The following is a 19608-nucleotide window of genomic DNA, read 5'->3' on the forward strand; positions in this document are numbered from 1 at the left end:
ACCAAACCTCCAGCAAAACTTTTAGGTAACCAATATATTTTGGGTGCCACTGACTATTGTACACAATGGGTTGAAGCTATAGCACTCAAAACAAGCAAGGCTAGGAGTGCGGCACATTTCCTTTATCACAACATTGTCACTAGTTTTGGTGTTCCTATTGAAATAGTGTCTGACAGAGGGACCATGAATATTCAAAAAATAACCAACACAGGCCTATCATATTACCTTCTAAAATATGCTATGAAAATTGAACCCATGGGACACATGAACTTAAATCCTGGTGATGCAAAACTTCTAGGACTAGATAATCTAGATCCAATTGAATTAAAAATGATATCTGCATACATTCTTTCAAAGCCAACATCTCCAACAGAGGCAGCATTGTCATGCTTACAAATATCTACCATTCAAAGAAGCAAAGCTGTGCATTTCATTGACTCCTCTCCCCCATGTGCCAAAAATACCTTTGTGAACATTGTGTTTCTGTAATGCATCCTATAGATACATATTGCAGTCATCCAAGTGTCATGGAGAACTTGACCTTCTATGAATTCTGGAAACAATACAATGTCCAAAAGTCAAAGGAAAAAAACAAAGATAACAGAACTATCATAGATTCTTTTGGAATTTCATCAACAAAACAAATAGGAAGATGACTAAAATGCACATGATGTTGCTTAAAAAGTCTACAGCCTATTACCCACAAGCCAATGGGTAGCAGGCTGAAAGCTCCAACAAACCGATGAAAAAAGTGTATAGAAGAACAGTAGCTGATCACCCAGTAGATTGGGATCAACACTTGGATTCAATGCTATGGGCACTTAGAACAACACACAAGGTTGCAACTAGATCAACACCTTTCAGATTGGTATATGGTTGTGAGGTAGTAGTGCATATGGAATTTCTTGTAGGTAGCTTAAGAGTGGTAATAGATAATAGACTATCCCCAAAAGATTCCATCAATTCCAAATTAGAACAACTTCTACAATTGGATGAGGATAGTCTCACAAGCTCACCCACTACTAATATTATTCAAAAAAGGAGGGCAGCATGGATTAATAGAAAGATTAAGCTCAAGTTATTCAAGAAGGGTGATTTAGTATTGATGTTCAACACAAATTTGGGAAAAAATGCCAGGAAAGTTTAAGCTGAGATATGATGGCCCATTCAAGGTACTTGAGGTTTTTTATCAAGGCACCTTCCAATTGGCTGACCTTCATGGCAATGCATTTGACAGACCAATGAATGGTTTCAAGCTAAAACCATACATTGGGCCTGACCCCACTTAAGAAAAGATAAATACAATCTCTCTGTAGCTTTCTACTGACCTCAATCAAGATGATGTTTGTGTTTGAGCTATTTAGATTGATGGATTTGTGTACAATAGACTCCAACAGAAGTCCAACGCTAGTCTGACACAAAAGAAACGAGTTGTCTCATCTCCAGCAAACCTCAGGTGTGCTCTAAACCATATAGATCCAATCACATAAGTGGTGGAGGTACCCGGGAGTTAGCAAACAAGGCCACAGTACAAAGCTTCAACCCAACGGTGATCCGACACCAGTCCGACTAGAAAGGGTCTAATCCAACTCCATCGATGCCCACAACTGAAAAGCATTAGGGGAGAATTGGGGTCTCAAAAGGGCCTCATAAGGAATTGATTAAGAAATGGATTAAGTTAATTACAATTGAACCACTATGGTAACCCATGGGCTAAGGGCCCCTTAGCATTTACTCAACTGACATGGTTTGAAATTGATCAACCTTGGCCTTTGGATGGAGATGGCTAGTGGATGGATCAAAGCCCTAGGATGGCTTTGGTGGGCTCCAAGTGGTAATATCTAACAAGGGGAGGGCAAGATTTGACTTTGTGGAGGCCTCATTAAGAGGGAAAGGGCACCTTTTCATGTGTACCCTTGATCTAGATCCAATTAATGGCCAAGATTGAGGCGCTTGTTTGGAGGACTAGGATGAAGGTGCATTTTGGATGGTGGAGATGCAGATCTGAGATCAAGGTCCCAGATTGAAGCACCAGCTTGGATGGCCTGAATTGAAGTGCCATTTGCTCTCACCTCCTCCCTTGGATCTAACCTAGACTTATGGCTCAGATTAGTGGAGCGCATTTTGCACTCATCCCCTCCTTGGATCCACACCTTGATCTATGGCCAAGATTGGAGCACATTTTACTCTCATCTCCTCCCTTGGATGCACCCCTTGATCCATGGACCAGATTGAAGCACACTCTCCCCACATCCCCTCCCTTGGATCTACCCATTGATCCAATGGTTGGGAGTGCTCTACCATAAATTTGAATGTGACCCTTGGATTGGAGATCATATCAATGGCTAGGAGTGAGGACCATGGGTCCAAACCACGGGTGAGAGGTCTCCCCAACCATAAATACTCAATATGTCCTTTTGTACAACACGACATACCAATGTCCCACACGAAGGACTCTCATCGGTACACCTCAAATCCATCTCTAATCCCTTGAGATTAGGAAACACTAATTAGAGGCCCTTTTGAGACCCCATTTCTCCCCTAATGTCTGAGTACAATCCAAGTCCCACCACGATGTCGACTCCAATCCGACCGACACGTGAGTGGACAAACGACTCCTACTCCAATCCGCCCGACACATGTGACATGAATGCTACTGTCCGACCCGACTCTGACTTTGGTACGATGAGTCTTTTCGAGTTTGCTCTACCAACACATTCCAATTCTGATCTAATTGAGACAGCCAACTCGATCTACTTCAAGAAAAATAAAATACTGCGTGTCCAATCTGACCATTGATTTGGAATCTGACCCGACTCCAACATTCATAAAAGACTTGATAGCACCCCGACTCTCCACCAAAACCAATGCAATATGTGCCACACATACTGTATTCTCCATACCCACTGCACTGCCCAAGGACGTACTAGGTATCAACCCAATTCTTGTCGACAAGACTTTTCCCTCAAATAAGGCTCTCACTCCCACAATAGCCATCCTTGTCGACCCCTGCCCAATGAACTCCATCATGGAGTATAACACCCGCAGTGCCAAATGGAAGATCATCACTAGTCTCCCAATCACCAAAAAGCACTGCCAGTTCCTTGCATGCCACACTAGCAGACCGTTTATTGCAACGACACATGGATGTAAGATTCTCCCATGTGACTGATCTACATATGGCACCCAAGAGAAGCCATCGGCTCACACTGCCCAACACCTCAAAGCAGCCAAAGCCAAGCCTTGTGCTCAAAAGTGATACAGCACTTGACACAGCCATGGTCCTAAGAAGTCTCTCACCCTTGTTATTGGCTCCATATTTCTTCAAAGTGTAAGGAATCCCACCATTCCCTTAATCCAACTAGCGCGTGTAGTCACAAAGTGTTAGAAATCACATAGTCACCTTATTCCACCTCATAAAAAGTATATCTCTCATATAAAATCTAGATTCGAATATGTCCAACATTAGCATTCTCATATTCTAGAAATAATAAAGAGCTGGCATATATAGTTAGTCCTCTAAATTCTTGGCCCTTAAAGAGTTCTATCACCCTGGGGGATTTCCATATTTTAATCTTTCATAATTTGCTTTCCCAACAAGGTCCTCTCAAAATCCTTGGCCCTCTATTATTCCAAGGGGGTAGTCCCAATAGACATATGGAAGAATCTTAATAGGTCAGGCCCATCCATGTCAAACAAGTAACTCCATAACTCTTAGAAGTGTGAAGAATTCTACCATGTAAAACAACTTAAATGGTTAATAATTCAAAATCATCCAAAGGGTAAAATAACGGCCACCATTTAGTAAAGTCATCCAAAGTTGTGTAATTCTTGGTTAGCTACATGTTGAAAAGGAAGAGAAAGTCTTTAGGTCACTCATACTCTTGCAAAAATCAAAAGATTACTAAACATGTTTATGAACGCGTAAAGTAGTGATTGAGTATAAAGTGTATCAAATTTATATGCCTAGACAAATCCAGGAAAATTCCCAAACTCATCCTTTAAAAACACAACACAGTGCAGTTTCAATCTCATAAAAGTCACTCATAAGATTGAAAACCATAAACTCCATCATGCATAGTAGGGACTAGCTACTAAGACATCCCCACTGACGTCATTAGTGCTTCCTAACAATGGGTGTAGACCATAGTATAAAAATATGCTCTCACACATACAAACCCACACACCCACACATATTTGAGCATCCATTTATACAAAGTCTTTGTATTGAGTTTCTGTCAGCACTCTAGAAGTGAAGGGCAAACTGACCCATCATCAAGGCTAGCACTAAAGGAGAAGGCTAATCAAAAAGTAGTCCAAATCTCTTCATTCAAGATACAACTGCTTGTAAAGACTAAACTATTTCATTTTAGTCTCTCCCAAATGAGCATCTAAAGTGTATCAAATTTCTTGTTATAAAAAGTTTGTTAAGCATATTCCACTCAAAATATAAAGTGTATCAAATTTCTCGTTATGAAACACATACTCCTATGAGGGTACAAATCCCTACATGATAAGGATACAAAATCCTTGCATGATACTTACCACATTAGCCATGAAAGTCTCCTTTTCCTAAGAACTTTAAAAATGTTTAAGAACTTAAAAATCCCTCAAAGAAATCGGGTACTCCAACTAAGAATAGGAGATTGTGTAGAAAGTTTCAAAATGTAGATGCCATCTATGCCAGTATAAGATAACCATAAAACTCCAATGGCAATCTCCTCTTCAATTTAGGTTAAACAAACATATGGTCATAGGAGGAGCTTATATTTTATTATATATGCTTTAAAAATCTATAAAAGAATCTTCTATGGAAAAAACATAGTGTAAAAGAATTTCCAAAACCTCTTAAAGGGCATTCTCTTGTATTATCCCTTTCATCATTAGAATGAGTTATTCCTGCGAAGGCCCAAAAATGATGTCCTAAAAATTTACAATTTAGGGCTCTTTTCTCTGCACAATTCCTCCTAGAACAGTTCTCCAATTTTATCCCAAGGGTTCCGTATCTTTCAAAGGGAAATCAAAAAATTGCTAGGCAATCTTAAAGAGACTATGCTTTGAACATTAAGGAGCCTATGTAAGGAAACTTAAAGGAGAATATCTCTCTTATACCTCCAAATACAAGTATATTTTTAATGAAAAGCTTCATAGAAAAAAGTAATAAAGCTATATCAGCTTGCCAACTATGCAGTAGAGCTCCATTATGGGACTACATAAAGACTACATAGGAGAGATTGATCATGGAGCTTAGCTATTCAATGAATGTCGTCATGAATTCCTTTACAAAGAAAGAGCCGTTAAGAGCAACTCAAGTCTTGACCAGCTTACAAGGGCACTGTAAGCGTATACATGACCACTACTGCTTGGACTATTGTGCCATCCTATTCATGTACACAGCCTCCGTATCACCTCCATATCCAATGACAAATACATTGCATATACAAGTCTCTAGATTAGAACTTTTCCCGAGGTGGATTATGGCCTATTCCAAAATGCTCCTCATCTAGAGATGGCTACATGCATTGGTCCCCTTGGATCTTCTCCATTGCTCAAGCAATCCAATGGCAGTAGCTATATTGAGAGTTTCCTATCTAGTGATGACTGGCAGCTCTCCACTCTATAACCAACAATATCTCTGAGCACGAGTGAGGTGACCATTCTCGATGGTTATTATGAAGAGGTGATCAAGGAGGCTAAAACAAAAATGGTCAGGCATCAAACTATGTCTTCACAAAGTTAGGATCAGCAAACAGAGTAGAGCTATAGTTTGACAAAACTCCCTATAATAACGTGACTCATCTCCTAGTACATAACTCGTTGAATATCGGTGATATTGGTGAGTCAGAGCATAATATCAATGCTCATAGGTAAAGCAAAAGTATCACTATGGTGAGAAGAGGTTTGAACTTCTAAGGCTTTGAATTTTCCAAAAGAAAGACATTGAGAAAGATAAGAACCTTTTGTTCAATTCCAAACAGTGTACTTAGTGAGCTTTTGGGAGGGCAACTTTACAAACACACACTTGGGGCTAAAATGAGGCATCCTATTCATAGTGCACAAGTCTTCTCGCACTCCTCTCGAGTCCTTGGCATGGGATTCAAGAGATGATTGATTTGTTAATTGACCCCAATAAGGAAGCTCATGAAAGATGGATAGCCTCTTCATACCAAGAGGAGCTCCTCTCCATTTGCCCTCCAAGCCTGAATCCAATCACTCGCCTTCAAATATGGTGGTGATGGATCAAGTTGGCCTCCACGCACGAGATGGTCCAGTGGAAGGTATCAAGCATGACCTTCATAAACCATTTTCCTCATATGTTTGGAGTGTCATGCAAGTAGTATAAAACCCACCCCACAAATAGGATAAGCATGGTACTCACTTATTGCAAGTCTTGCATGCGTGCATGAATGTGTTAGTATAAGACATGCGCTAGAAAGAGAGTCATAAAAGTATCATATATTATACATGTAAAGACACAACCACGTGTTTGCACACTCTCCATATCCTGGGTAGTCATGCATGGTCCACATCAAGATTCCCCTGACCAAAATGTCATTGGCATGTCTAGGAGCTCTAGAAATATCAAACTTCCCGCACTCCTCTCCATAAGATCTATAACTCCTCTATAAAAGGTGCCATGTACACATCCATATTTTGGCCTTGTACTTCCCTGGCATAAGCAATGCAAGCATGAGGTGTCCCTTCTTTATTGTTAGCCATGGTGGGATATTGTAATTCACCAAGTCTATGGGCCATGTCAACCAAGATGTTGAGTGTAACCCGAAAGGTTTCACGCCATCCATGGCGAGCCTAAGATGTAAGTTGTGTGGCTCCCTCACAAAGTTCGATCATCTCACTGATTGTGTATGTGCTTCCAAGCTACACAATCTGCAAGAATCCTCAATGTGTCATCCGTGGACCTATGTGTAGCATGGCAAGTCATCAACTCCGCTATGGATTTGCGTCGGAACATTTGCTGTATTCTAGCAATGATGGGAAAGTGTCTCAAGGCCTTTACGGAGATTTGCTCACCCTGCAAGTCATCTCTATAAAGTTGTTCCCCACACTCTGGACAACTAGCCAAATCTCCATGCTCACGATGAAAGAGAATGCAATCACATTAGGGCAAGCATGGATGGTATCATAATCCATACCCATTGTTGTCAGCATCTTCTTTGCTTCATCTCTTGATGTGGGCATGGTATTTGGTGTAGGCAACATTTTCTGGAGCAACCTATTGCAATTCAAACATACCTACGCTTTGAATAATGAGAAAATGTGATGATTCTCAACACAAACAATATCCAAATAATGAGATAAATTAATGCAAGAGCTAACCTCATGAGGGCCAAGACACTTGTATCCGACCACCTAGACTTTGCTTGCAGATTCAAGATTGAGAGACAAGCCCATAGTTTTGACATCCCAGCACCATACACCTCAGTATCCAGTGAACATGTATATTAGTTATAATATTGACATCAATAGTGATGACAATGATAATGAAATTTTGATGTTTTGATGGTGTCCAAACTTTGACACTGCTATTTTTTATGGGTGATCTTTGAAACTTTGGTACAAATTTTTTTGAAGTGCAATATAAAGTGACAAAATTAGGCCCATATGTGGTAGTGCCTCAGGGGATTCACTCTTCATGAAAGGGGGACGTCACCTGCGTGCATGAACTTCAAGAAAACCCCCTATTTAAGATCCATGTAGGATGATAAAACACCCCTATTTAAGCTTATAAGATACCACCAAAATTCTATTATGTCTCCCCTTTCCTTAAATCTACGTTCTTTCTCAAGCATTTAGATCGCACAATAAGAAAATTTAGATTACTTTCCCTATGACTATTTAAAACCATACACAAAACCAAACTTGTTTGGACTAGTTATCCAAGGTAGCCTATACTATGTCCCCCCCTCTTAAATATGGCATGGCCCCCCTAACTTAAATTCAATATTGAGAAAAAATAAAAGGCCCCCCACCCCTAATGTATAAGCTTATGCCTCATTAAAAAAAACCCCCCTATTGTACACTCACGTGATATCATAAGTTTCCTCTTGTGAATCCCCCGGGGGTAGTGCATCTTTCTACCAGCAAGTTAATTTTTAACGTTTGTCTCCCACAACCACTCAGCATGGTTATTCTCAATTCAAGGTCTCCATCAATTCACAGTCTCCATCAGCAGTTTTTTTCAAGTGGCAAAAACCACATCTAATTGTAGTAGTTGTTCTCAAGTAGCTCAAATTCTTTAGCAATCTCAGTGTAGGCTATTTATAAGTGAGCCATCCCGCTCTCCATTTCATAAAATTGGGAGGATAGTGCAAATGCTGCAAGTTTCAATAGCTTATAAGTAAGCTACCATATAGTCAATAATTAATTGTGACAAAGTTTGCATAATTATACATAATTGTGCAAATTATCAAGAGACTAGAGCATATAATGTAAGCTCCCACATAGTCAATTGTAATGTCTTTGCATAAATGTGCATATCTTGTCAATATTGCACATCTTGATAATGTGCTTCACTATGGCTATGCTCTATCTAGTTTGAATCTTAGACACTATGCTTGGCTCTAAATCTTGTATCATGCTTTTGGTCTTCTCATTTTGCTTTCATAGTTGCTGTAGACCAGCTAGAACCCTCATGCTAAAAGCAACATCAATAAGTGTGCCTTTGGATAGAATACATATGTGGAATCTCATGATCTTTAGCATGGTTATAACTCTCAATTGAGTTGGGGTCTAAACAAAGGAATAGGTATAGATAGTGCATTCATTAGAATGTCTCTATTCATTGAAAAGTCAATGTGAATTTCATATACTTACAAAAGGTACTTTGTCTCATATTTTTAAATAAAAGTTTATAAATATTAACGTACAAAACCCATGTAAACAAAGCATTTTTTAATTGAACATGTGCTATCTATGGTCCTATTAATGGAGTCTTTACATCACAAAAATAGCCTTTGCCCTTGAATAATATAGGCAAGCATGAAACATTGCTATCGAGGGGAAATAATGATATGGAATCCACCAATCTCAGTGCTAGAAGTAAATGGTGATGCTTGGTCAGAGTTGATCACATTAATTTGCGATGATGATCGTGCTTGTACCATGGGTACAGAGGATGAAAATAATAGTGCGGGTGAAGTTCCAGGTGGTGGTCGAATTGCCTCGAGCTGGTGCACCAAATCCATTATATTGGGCCTAGAGCGAGGCGTTGGGGAGCAACATGCTAATGCCAATCGCAATGCTTTCACGATGTGGGCATTCTCATTGTCATGTGGCATGGATGCATCCGTTGTTATGCTGCGCATCACCTCAAAGTCAAAGAGCTCAACCACATTGCCTTGTGCAATCCTTGCCCTAATAAGCCTAGCAAGCTTTTCTCCCTCATAATTCTTAGATGGTGTATCATTGTGAACACTATTAGCACCACCCATAGGAGTATGATCACAACCAATAGAATTGGTAGCATTTGTAGAAACATCAATATGAGTGACAATAGCACGACCAACATCAATAGTAGTGGCATCATCATCAAGGGCATTATCAGCAATGCCTTTTGTAGCACCAAAAGAAACATCATGAATGTGACCAACAATATTATCATGACTGCCAAGAAGAACACTACTAGGCTGATCTTGAGCACATGGATTATCACCTTCAATGAGAGCAACGGTAGTCTCAGAACTAGTAGAAGGAATTTCACTGACATGAGAAGTCAAATTCACACGGAGAGTAGTAGCACTACCACTATCATGACTACTAGCTCCAACACCAACACTAGTACCAATACCTCTACCTGTATTACTACCAACACTAACACCACCTATGTTAACACTACGGGTACCAATAGCACCATTAGAGCCACCACCAATAGCACAAGTCCTAGGAGGACCATTACCACCCCATTCTCCCTCGGGAGGACCATTACCACCCCATTCTCCCTCACTTGCCTCCCTCCCTGTTAGTATTTCCAAGAGCACCACGCCCAAGCTATAGATATCACTCTTCTTGTTGGGGTTGCCCTTCATCTTCCCCCCCACCATCATCTCTGGTGCCAAGTAGCCTTCCCTCGCCATGCTCTTCCTTGCCTCCTCCGCTGCCTCTGGACTCAGCAGCCTGTGCACGCCATAGCCGCAGAGGTGCGCTGCGTAGTTGTCGTCAAGCAGGATGTTCCTCGCCTTTAAATTGCCGTGCACAATGGGCCTGCGCAGGCCATGCAGATAGGCGAGTCCCTTGGCCGCGCCCAGCACTATTCTGTGGCGCCGCGCCCAGCCGGGGCCTGCTGGATTGCTGCTGCTGCTCCGTGCTGCAGCCAAGAAAGGAGGTGGACGGGTTAGATTGATGAAGCGATTGGAGAAACGACAAACTAAGAAGAGACATGCACATTGAACAAGATCGACTCCATAGGAGCAACTACGTCCCATCCTACGCACAACCTATAACCCAGAGAGACTAGACTAGAAACTGAATTAATCAGGAGAGAGAGAGAGAGAGAGAGAGAGAGAGAGAGAGTCGATGCACGTTGAACAAGAGTGACTGCATGGGAGCTACTACTTCCTACCGTACGCAACCTACAACACATGAGTGAGAGAGAGGAGAGAGAGAGAGAGAGAGAGAAAGAAAGAGAGTCTCATAGCTTGAATACGAGGATGAATCTACGACAGAGAGGGAGAAATCACATAGAATTTGATGCAAGCTTGTCAGAGATATGGCAACTCAAACTGTTGGGAAGAAGCAAGGGAGGGAGCAGTTGCTGCATCTTAAATTCACAAACTAAATCGTAATCAGCCGAGAGATTAAACGAGAGGTGCATGGATCCATGAATTCCTGAAAACAAGGACAAATCCTAAGAATTAACTAGACAAATATTAAAAACTACACGCAAGAGATGAGAGACACAGAGGTTGATCTTACTGTGGAGTAGCTCGTGCAAAGTCCCCCTGGGCATATAGTCGTAGGCCAGAATCCTCTCCCCATGAGCTCCTGCATAATAAGCTCGCAATGCCACAAGATTTGGGTGTCGAATTCTTCCCAGCTCTCCCACCACTCTCAAAAACACGTCCTCCTCTGTTGCAATTGCTCCATGTTTGAACCTGCGTACAGCCACCGGAGACCCATCCCCCAGCTTCGCCCTATACGTGCTGCTGTTGCTGTTCTCTCCAAGCTCCACATGATGATCCATCCTTTCCCACACATTTTCGTTCATTAGATGCTCGCCTCCATCGAACTTATACCGCTTGGATCCACCGCTTGCACCAGTAGTGGCGCTCTCCTGATCTGCTGCAGCCTGTTTGCGTCCCTCTCTTCGTCCCTCTCTTCTGCAATACAAAGCGCTCACAGCCAAGTATATTATCGACCCGATCACGAACACTGCCGCTACCGTCCCCACAATTATTCCAGCTATCACACCCTTGTTCATCCTTCTACTCCCGGAGCCTATAACCTTTGGACAGTCTAGTAAGGGATAGCCACACAAGGAGACGTCATTCCCTACGAAATCAGATGAATTGAGGCTCTCAATATTGAAGGCCGGAATCTGCCCAGATAAATTGTTGTACGCTAAGCTCAGCCTGGTGAGCGCCGTGAGGTTAGTCAATTCTGCGGGAATCGATCCGGACAGAAGATTATAGCTCAAATCAAGCTCGCGGAGCCGCTTAAATGTGCCCACGAAGGACGGGATGTATCCTGATAGCAAATTATGATTTACATTCAGCACTTGGAGGTAAGGGCAGTCTTCATTGGCGTAATCTACAGGATATAGAATACTTCCGATCAGAGAATTGTGATCCAAGTGAAGCTCTTCGAGATTTTCACAAAGCTTCCAGAGCGACAAAGGAAAATTCCCACCGAGAGAATTTCTGCTCAAATCAAGGAACGCAAGATGGGGGATGTTCCCCAACTCCCATGGAATGGAGCCTGATAAATTATTTCCACTCATGTGAATTTCACGAAGAGAGTTGAGGGAGGCAAAATCCTGAGACAACGCTCCTGCCAGCCCAGCTTCTTCGAGGCGAAGGGAGTAAACGGCTATGGTGCTATCACCGTTCATTGACATATTGCTGCTCGAGATTGGATCGCTGCAATTTACAATGACAGAATTTGAGGTTATCCACTGAATTCCTTGCCAGCTGCAGATCGGGCGCATAAGGTCCCATGTGTCAAGGCAAAAGCTCGGATCACATAGCTGGGACTTGATTTTCATCAAAGCTGAAATATCAGCATTAAGATCAGAAGGAAAAGGCAGGCAGGGGGAGAAATTTAGACAAAGAACCAAGATCATCAGTTGGTAGCTTGAAGGGAGGAAAGGGGTTTTCATTGATGGAGGGACGTTACATCTATGTGCCTGCAGGGTGTTTGATTTCTGCATGAAACAGGAAGTACGTATTTCCATTGCGACTGAAAGCCCTCGCCGATAACTCCGCAACAACTGTAATAATAACATTCCGATTGAAAAATGATGGTAAACTGGGGATCTCTTTCTGAACTAGCTTGAATCGCCTGATCAACTGCTGCTTTTTGTTAAGCAAGACGATGGTGTACCTGAAATGAAGGCATTGCAGATGGAGGTGGGAGTACGATTTATGCAGACTTGTAGGAAGATGTTACGAAGCTGGAAGGCAGCAGCATGGAAGATCGCTGGAATGGGAATCAACAACTACCCAGACTATGAAAGATTGACGTGAAAGAAGGGAGACCTTTCGACAGAATGAATGTCTGGAGTCTAAGCTAGGTCGCTTTCGATTTCTGGGAAGCATCTTGCAGGTCAGTTGTCGACTTGATTTCAGCGTGCTTATCAGCTTGTAAACCTGAAAATTTATATAAGGAAAACGTTAATTACAAAGGAGAAAGCCGGGCTGAATATTGATGATCATCTAGCTTTCGGGCTCCACGAATGACCTATCGAACCAACAACGTCATCTCCCATGCCCGCAGCAAATCGACCAAATACGAGCAACTGATTTAACTACCTGCTGGAATGTAACCTAGCTCCAGTACTCCTACACCAACAACAAAATGGCAAAGAACCATATCACTAGAGAGTTGATCAACCAAGCCTTAAATAATACGGATTAGTAATATCGGACCATTTCTCCACTAATAATTTCTCTTCAATCACGCAATCAACCGGCTGTTAATGGAACCCCTCAACAATCGACCTGCTTCATTTGAAGGAACCCATCAAATCAAAGAGAAATGATCAGACAGCTGGCAGCACATAGTGATAATTCTTTCTTAAGCACCCATTGGAATCATCCGCCTGCACTACACCCTCAGCAATTCGGAACGGAAGCTGACAAAATGTGGAGTCTAGACTGGCATGATAAAGCGATTGTAGCACGCAACTAGACTGAAAATTTACTCGTCAAAAAGCTGGACGCACTCAAGGGCGTACTGGTTGCTTCAGTTTGATGGAGATGTGAGCAAGTGCTATTGAGAATCTAAACAACAATTTTAATATAGGTAGACATTGCACAAAACCACACTCCAACGTTCATGTCGTTGGTACCGAACTACCAATCCTCTCAAAGTTGGAGGTACGCACCTTGGAGGCCATTCCAACACCCACTTTGCATTAAACCCTAACCCTAACCTAATGTCAAGGTTTGAGCTGAGCTACCAATGTTACATAGAAACACACACTCTACCAATGTTAGATTGGAAAACACACACTCTACCTATGGTAGTTAGAATGTCTTTGCAACCACCGGAAGAAATGACATGGTGGCCCTTTAGACCCTTTAAAGAAAAAGCTAGCGAAAATGTAAGGTGGCTTTTTAAACTCTAGTCGAAAGATTAGACTTGTTCTATTTGTTCAAACATTATGGGCTAAGCGGTCAATGTGAAAAGCTAGAGCATAGTGGTTGGTATTGAATTTTTCCTATAACATTATCAATATTGGAGTGTGCAAGTGCACTAAGGAATAGTCTTAATTTCATACTTCACACTTGTATGGAGTCACCATCATTGCATATCCATGCCAATATGGCAAATGCATGCTAATGAAATGGATAGTGGCATCCTATCTTTGACTTGTAGCCTTAATGAATGGTTACAAGTGGAGATGAGTTCAATAATGTTAAAGAAATAAGGAAGATAATTAAATAAAATAAAAGCCAGTATTAACTTATTAAGTATTGAAAGGGGCCAAGTATCCTCTGTGTCATTGAATGTGATTATGAGGGCCCAAGACAAGGCCATGAGTAAGGAGCTCTGTAAGTAGGCCAATAGGGAAAGGACGACCACACCTCAGTCTAAGGGCAAGGGCCAAGCGATAGCAATTAAAGCTCAAATAAAGTGGGGTATGGTCTCAGGATGGTTCAGACAGAGTCATTATCCAAAGTGGCTCGGACAAAGAAACTGCAACAGTCTCCAACTTGACAACATTAAGACCTGGTCGACCAAACAGGGAACCCACCATGGCCCGAGGTGAATGGTAAGGCCAGTGAGACACAGTCGTGTAGATGGGATTCAAGCCCAGTGGGTCAAAATGAATACCCTGACCCAGCCACCGAGAAGCAATGCCTGATTGAGGCACAATGGTTAACCTAGGATTGCCAAGAGAGATTTGAGCAATGACTTAAGGCTCTTAAGAATGTGGACTTCTTTCACCTCAATCATCAAGCACCAAAGGGATCTGCAAGACCCCTACCACACCCTAGATAAAGTGGATGAGATCGTTGCGAACATCACTTCATCGGGGAAGTATCTATTGCGACATAATATGTTCGAAGAAAATCTAACTTGGCCTCAAGCTGTAGAGGATGAACCAGCATCTTTTTATGGGTTTGAAGAACCCCCATCCGAGGGTAGAACACCAATTGGTCGGGATGTGGTTGGGCTCACCGCGTTCTTGTCCACGGAGATAAAGATGCCCATAGTAGCCCTGCTCAAAGAAAATCCCATCCTTTGGAGATATCTCTCTGATTGGATGAATGGGCAAATGGTCAACCCAGAACAGGTGGACATCGATGCTATTGAAGCCCCGCATGAAGAGCCGAATGTGCTCAAAATACCTATGAATGAACTGGTCAGTACTTTAAAAGCGATGACTCAAACGCTATAATACCAATTTTCTTCCACAACATGAAAGCCACAGCTATCTTGGGTGGCAGAGAGAGTGTTAGCATTATCTCGAAGCAGTGTTGGGAAAAATGGGGAAAACTTGAGATGGAGAGCACCAACTTGGTTGTGACATTAGCCGCTGGTGCGACCGCCTAGCCAGTGGGGGTTCTAAGGGACATAAAGATCAAAACCTTTGGTCTCACCGATCGAGTGTGGCTTGTGGTGATGGATTTCCATGGGCTCGAGTGTGGTTTGTGGTGATGAATTTCCATGGGCAATCGGATGGCTACAATGTTATCCTAGGTAGGCCCTTCATGTGTGTCATAGGCCTAGTACATGATTGGGCCTCCAATCATATTTATTATGCAAGGATGAGCAAAATGTGATGGTCGACCTTCAGACTTGGAAGACACACCCTATGACTGGAAATTTGTTTGCGGGCTAAGTCAGATACGACTCAGAGAACCACTCTCGTGAATGTGTTCCAAGCCTATATTGAAGAAGATAAAGATGGAAATCGAGATGAGCACTAGTACAATCCACTATCAGAGCCTGAGTTCTCCCAAAAACATCGAGGTCCAATAACAGGTTATATAAAAATTAACAACTTATACTACTGTGTGGAATCATTATGGGATTTGATAAAACCAGTGTAGTGGTTGTTGGGATATACTAAAAACAAGCATGGGAGTTATCGTTTCGGATTTACAAAAACAATTTAATAAAACCAGCAAGATGGTTGTTTGGGATATACTAAAAAGCATGGGATTTAAAAAAACAAGTGAGGTGGTAAGTTTGGGATTTACTAAAAGAAGCATAGTCTCAAATACATTTTCCATTTTCTAGGATAAGTGGAATATTGTTTCCTTGCAATGAGACTACATTTTCTTAGTACTATCTCAGTCGTCCTCGTCCACCACTCCAAGAAACCCGAAGATGTGCTCATGCGTGTCTAAATCCGATTTGAAGACACTCTTGCCCTTATTTCGTTGTGCCATAGGTTGCATCTAGCACTTAATAGTTGTTACTAGATGAGAGTACACAAATGTTTATGGATTCTTATGTAGTAGTTTGTAATTGCAGCCTCTCTTGGATGTGTTTTTGTACCAAAAAGCTCTGACTACTTCATCCCACTTCTCATAGGTTGTTCCCCAATTATCCTTAAATGCTTCATCTTCCTCATTCTCCCCAGATGGAGCGACAACTGCAAAGTTATCCCCCTCTTCTAGATAGGTAGTGAAGTCATCGAAACTCTCCCCAAACTATGGTGAGTTGTTTGTCTCTCCATTGTTTGTCACTCCATCTGAAAGTAGAGGAAAAACTTGAACTCGCTCCCTTGTCTTCATAGTTGCAATGTTCTCACAATCGTCATGATTCCATATGATGTACGAAATGAAGAAATAAGAAAGTTTTCTTGTTTTAATTAGTTGGTTGTTTGAAAAGCCCCATGTATTGTGCAGACTACAAACTCCTTTAATTTTATCGCAATCATGTTGGCTTCTCCCTTGCACTTCATCCACTTTCACTTCATGGAACACTCTGCATACTACAACATTCTTAAGGCTTTGTTTACTATATATTGAATGCATGCCTGTGGAGAGGTTAGATGTAAGCCATGTTACAGCATCATGGGCATCATTGAGTTTTTAATGAGGGCATGTTAATTGGTGTTTAAACAGCACCACATCCATCATGTTCACCCTTGGCTAGAACCAAATAAATTCCACATCATGTTTAGACTAGTCAGGGATTTGAACCTTGAGATGAAGTAGAATCCACAAGCTGATTTAAATTGAGAGGCAGCACCATCTAACCACACTCAATGTTGTTTTATATTTTCTACAATGATGGGGATTTTCCTTTTTCAGCCATACCCAATGCAGTAGAAAAGCATGCTGCACAAATAAGGTGTCATGTTCCCTATCTTCTGAAATGTAGAAATGGTACGTGCATTGCACTAACTTGGACTCCTGTGAGTTAGCAAGCAGATTGGCATCAGGCATGGAAGAATGAAACAAATGACTGTACATGATATGCAGAAGAATTGTTATCTTCTTGTTGTACCAGTGAGCACTTTGTATCTCATCTTGTTCTTGAAATGAATAATTTTCAGCAAAATCTATGACAGAGACAATAGTGTCATGGGCAAAATTGGCAAGGCGCATCCTGAACTGCTTATCCTGCTAGCCGTGAAATTGTGAAGCACATATTTTGGGATGGATTGAACCATGTGACCTATAAGCTCCCTTGCCTGAGTGCTCTTATAGGACAATAGCCATCTCTTTTAATCAGATCATTCAACATTGACAAATCTCCTCCCTTTTAGCAACATGGTTGTCTTCCCTCATTTCATTTAGGACATTGAATGTCTTCTTCCTCAGCTTCAAATTGCAATGCTTGTATGTGCCACAAATGCATTCAATCTGGTGCCACTAACGATCTCCCTTTGGACAAACCACTAGCTCCCATAGAGACCTTAAGCTACAAAACTTGCTCTCCCTTGCAACACATGATGTGGATCCAAGTGGCCTACAGACTGCACATTCATTAGGGAGGCATGGGCATCGATCCCCATGGAGCAATGCTCCAACATGACCAGATCTCAAGTCATTCATAGCTTACTGGGCCAAGTCAAAGTTTGCAACAACAAACATTCTTGTCTTTGAGTTTCTTGACGTACTAGGGCTTACAATGCCCAAAGCTCCTCTGCGCAATTGAAATGTCCAAATTTTGATACATAAACTTGAGATGCGTTTTGGACACATTTTGGACAATCACACTTTCAACCATCAGGATGGTTTAGGACACATTTTGGACAATCACACTTTCAACCATCAGGATGGTTTAGGACACATTTTGGATAATCACACTTTCAACCATCAGGATGGTTTAGGAGCATTGAGATGGCATTGGGTTTGGTCTGATGGGGCTGCCTCCTAGTTCAAGGCTTGCAGGCCCTTCTAGTTTGTTCATAGTTATGGCAGAATGATTGGCATGGAAATGACTTGGAACTTCTTTGCCAAGTGGGCATGGCAAAGGAGAGCATGATGGAGCAGGGGCTATTATTAAATAAAGAAAGATGGTGCTATTTTAAAGTGTGCATGTAATGTTGTTGCTTTCATGTAGGCCAACTTATATGAGGGAGCTATAGCCTCATACGCATCCAAACAAAGCAAGTGTGCTTGTGTATTTTGGGAGATAAAGGTAGAAGACATGAACAGGGAAAGTAAGTGAAACTGTGAAGTTGTGAATAGGGAAAACAAGCAAAACTATGAAGCTGTTCCCAATTCATGTTCTGTAGCATCATAAATGCACACAAACGCTATGGAAAGCAATAGACAAATGATACGCGCAACATCCACGAGATAGAATATAGGTTTGGGAGAGAGAGAATGCTAAAGAACACTGTATTCCAGAGCAATAGCTTGCACAATATCTGCGCACCCAATGATCTCAAAATGCTAGTAATAGCATGCGTACAGAACCGTCTGATGGTTAGAGAAACAGCCGTTGAAGACTCCAACTGCTTGGAGATCTAAACCATCAACCATTGCAGTCGCACAGCCCTCTAGGTCACTATTGCTAACCCACATGATTATGCAATAACACATGGCACTCATGGTGGACTATGCGAGCCACACATGCACATCCCTAAACTGCAGTTAGATGCCTTACATAGTGTAAAGTGTATGTGCAATAATCATTTGAGGCATAGCCTCGGTAGAGAACCAAGTGCAGTATGTTAAATATCTCTCTTCACTCAAGACACAAGACTTACCAAGCATCTCATTTTGAAAATAACATTAAAACCTAAAAGCATCTCCACATTTTAGACATCTTCGATGTTGCCTGTCCAAAATCAACCACTATAGTGACGTATGCGCTTTGCTGCACAATGACACTTTATTCTGTGAGGCCCTTCTGTAGCCATCGCCATAGTTCTACTCTTCATCCGAGCTAGAAATGTACTGAACAGGAGCAACAAGGCCATTGCACTTGCTTAGTCCTGCATCACTACTCTCAGGGAACTCTGTCGGTAACTGTGTCGCCGCCCCACTCGAACCAGCATCCACAGTAGTCTCTAGCTGGTGCTTCGGCATAAACATCTTCAGTCTTCAATCCTGCTCTAGCAGATCCATCAACCATTGTAATGGATAAGTCTTGGATCGATTCACTACCTATTGTTTAGGGCACTACTCTATGGGTAATACTTCATCTATCCATGTATCTGACAGTAATTGCTATTGCCATCATTCCTGTTCTGTTGTAGGTCTTTAAATCACTATTGGCTCCTAGGAAGGGGGATCTAGTAACTCCGAAAAAGGTGTGTGCTTACTAAAATACTTCCCCAAAAACTTATCTGCCTCTTTCCACCAAGGAGGACGAGGAGGTAAAGACAGACTAGAAGAATGGGCGCATAATTCCAACCACAAACAAAGTGAACGCCGCTGCCGCTTCAGTGCATTAATTCTTTTGCTGTTGCGGAGAATGGCTTCCACAATGCCTTCTAACAGCTTGTCATATTTG

General features: G+C 41.9%; 1 protein-coding gene across 1 annotated transcript; it reads right to left on the reverse strand.

Moving 5' to 3' along the window:
- Positions 1-9011: 9011 nt before the first annotated feature.
- On the reverse strand, positions 9012-12573 carry LOC147879849 (putative kinase-like protein TMKL1). Its single transcript, XM_087371616.1, has 3 exons — positions 12559-12573; positions 10933-12445; positions 9012-10324 (listed from the first exon to the last, which is right to left on the reverse strand). The coding sequence occupies exons 1-3, from the start codon at positions 12571-12573 to the stop codon at positions 9012-9014; spliced, it is 2841 nt and encodes a 946-aa protein (XP_087227742.1).
- Positions 12574-19608: the final 7035 nt, after the last annotated feature.

Source organism: Dipteris shenzhenensis, chromosome 33 (assembly GCF_047967505.1).
Source record: "Dipteris shenzhenensis isolate YYH24624 ecotype China chromosome 33, Dip_SZ_1.0, whole genome shotgun sequence".
Lineage (NCBI taxonomy): Eukaryota > Viridiplantae > Streptophyta > Polypodiopsida > Gleicheniales > Dipteridaceae > Dipteris > Dipteris shenzhenensis.

Bases quoted from the DNA above. Each gene is read 5' to 3' on its own strand.
- LOC147879849 (XM_087371616.1), bottom strand. The intron at 10,325-10,932 runs GTAAGATCAACC...TCTTGGCTGCAG, and splicing joins TTTGCACGAGCTACTCCACA to CACGGAGCAGCAGCAGCAAT.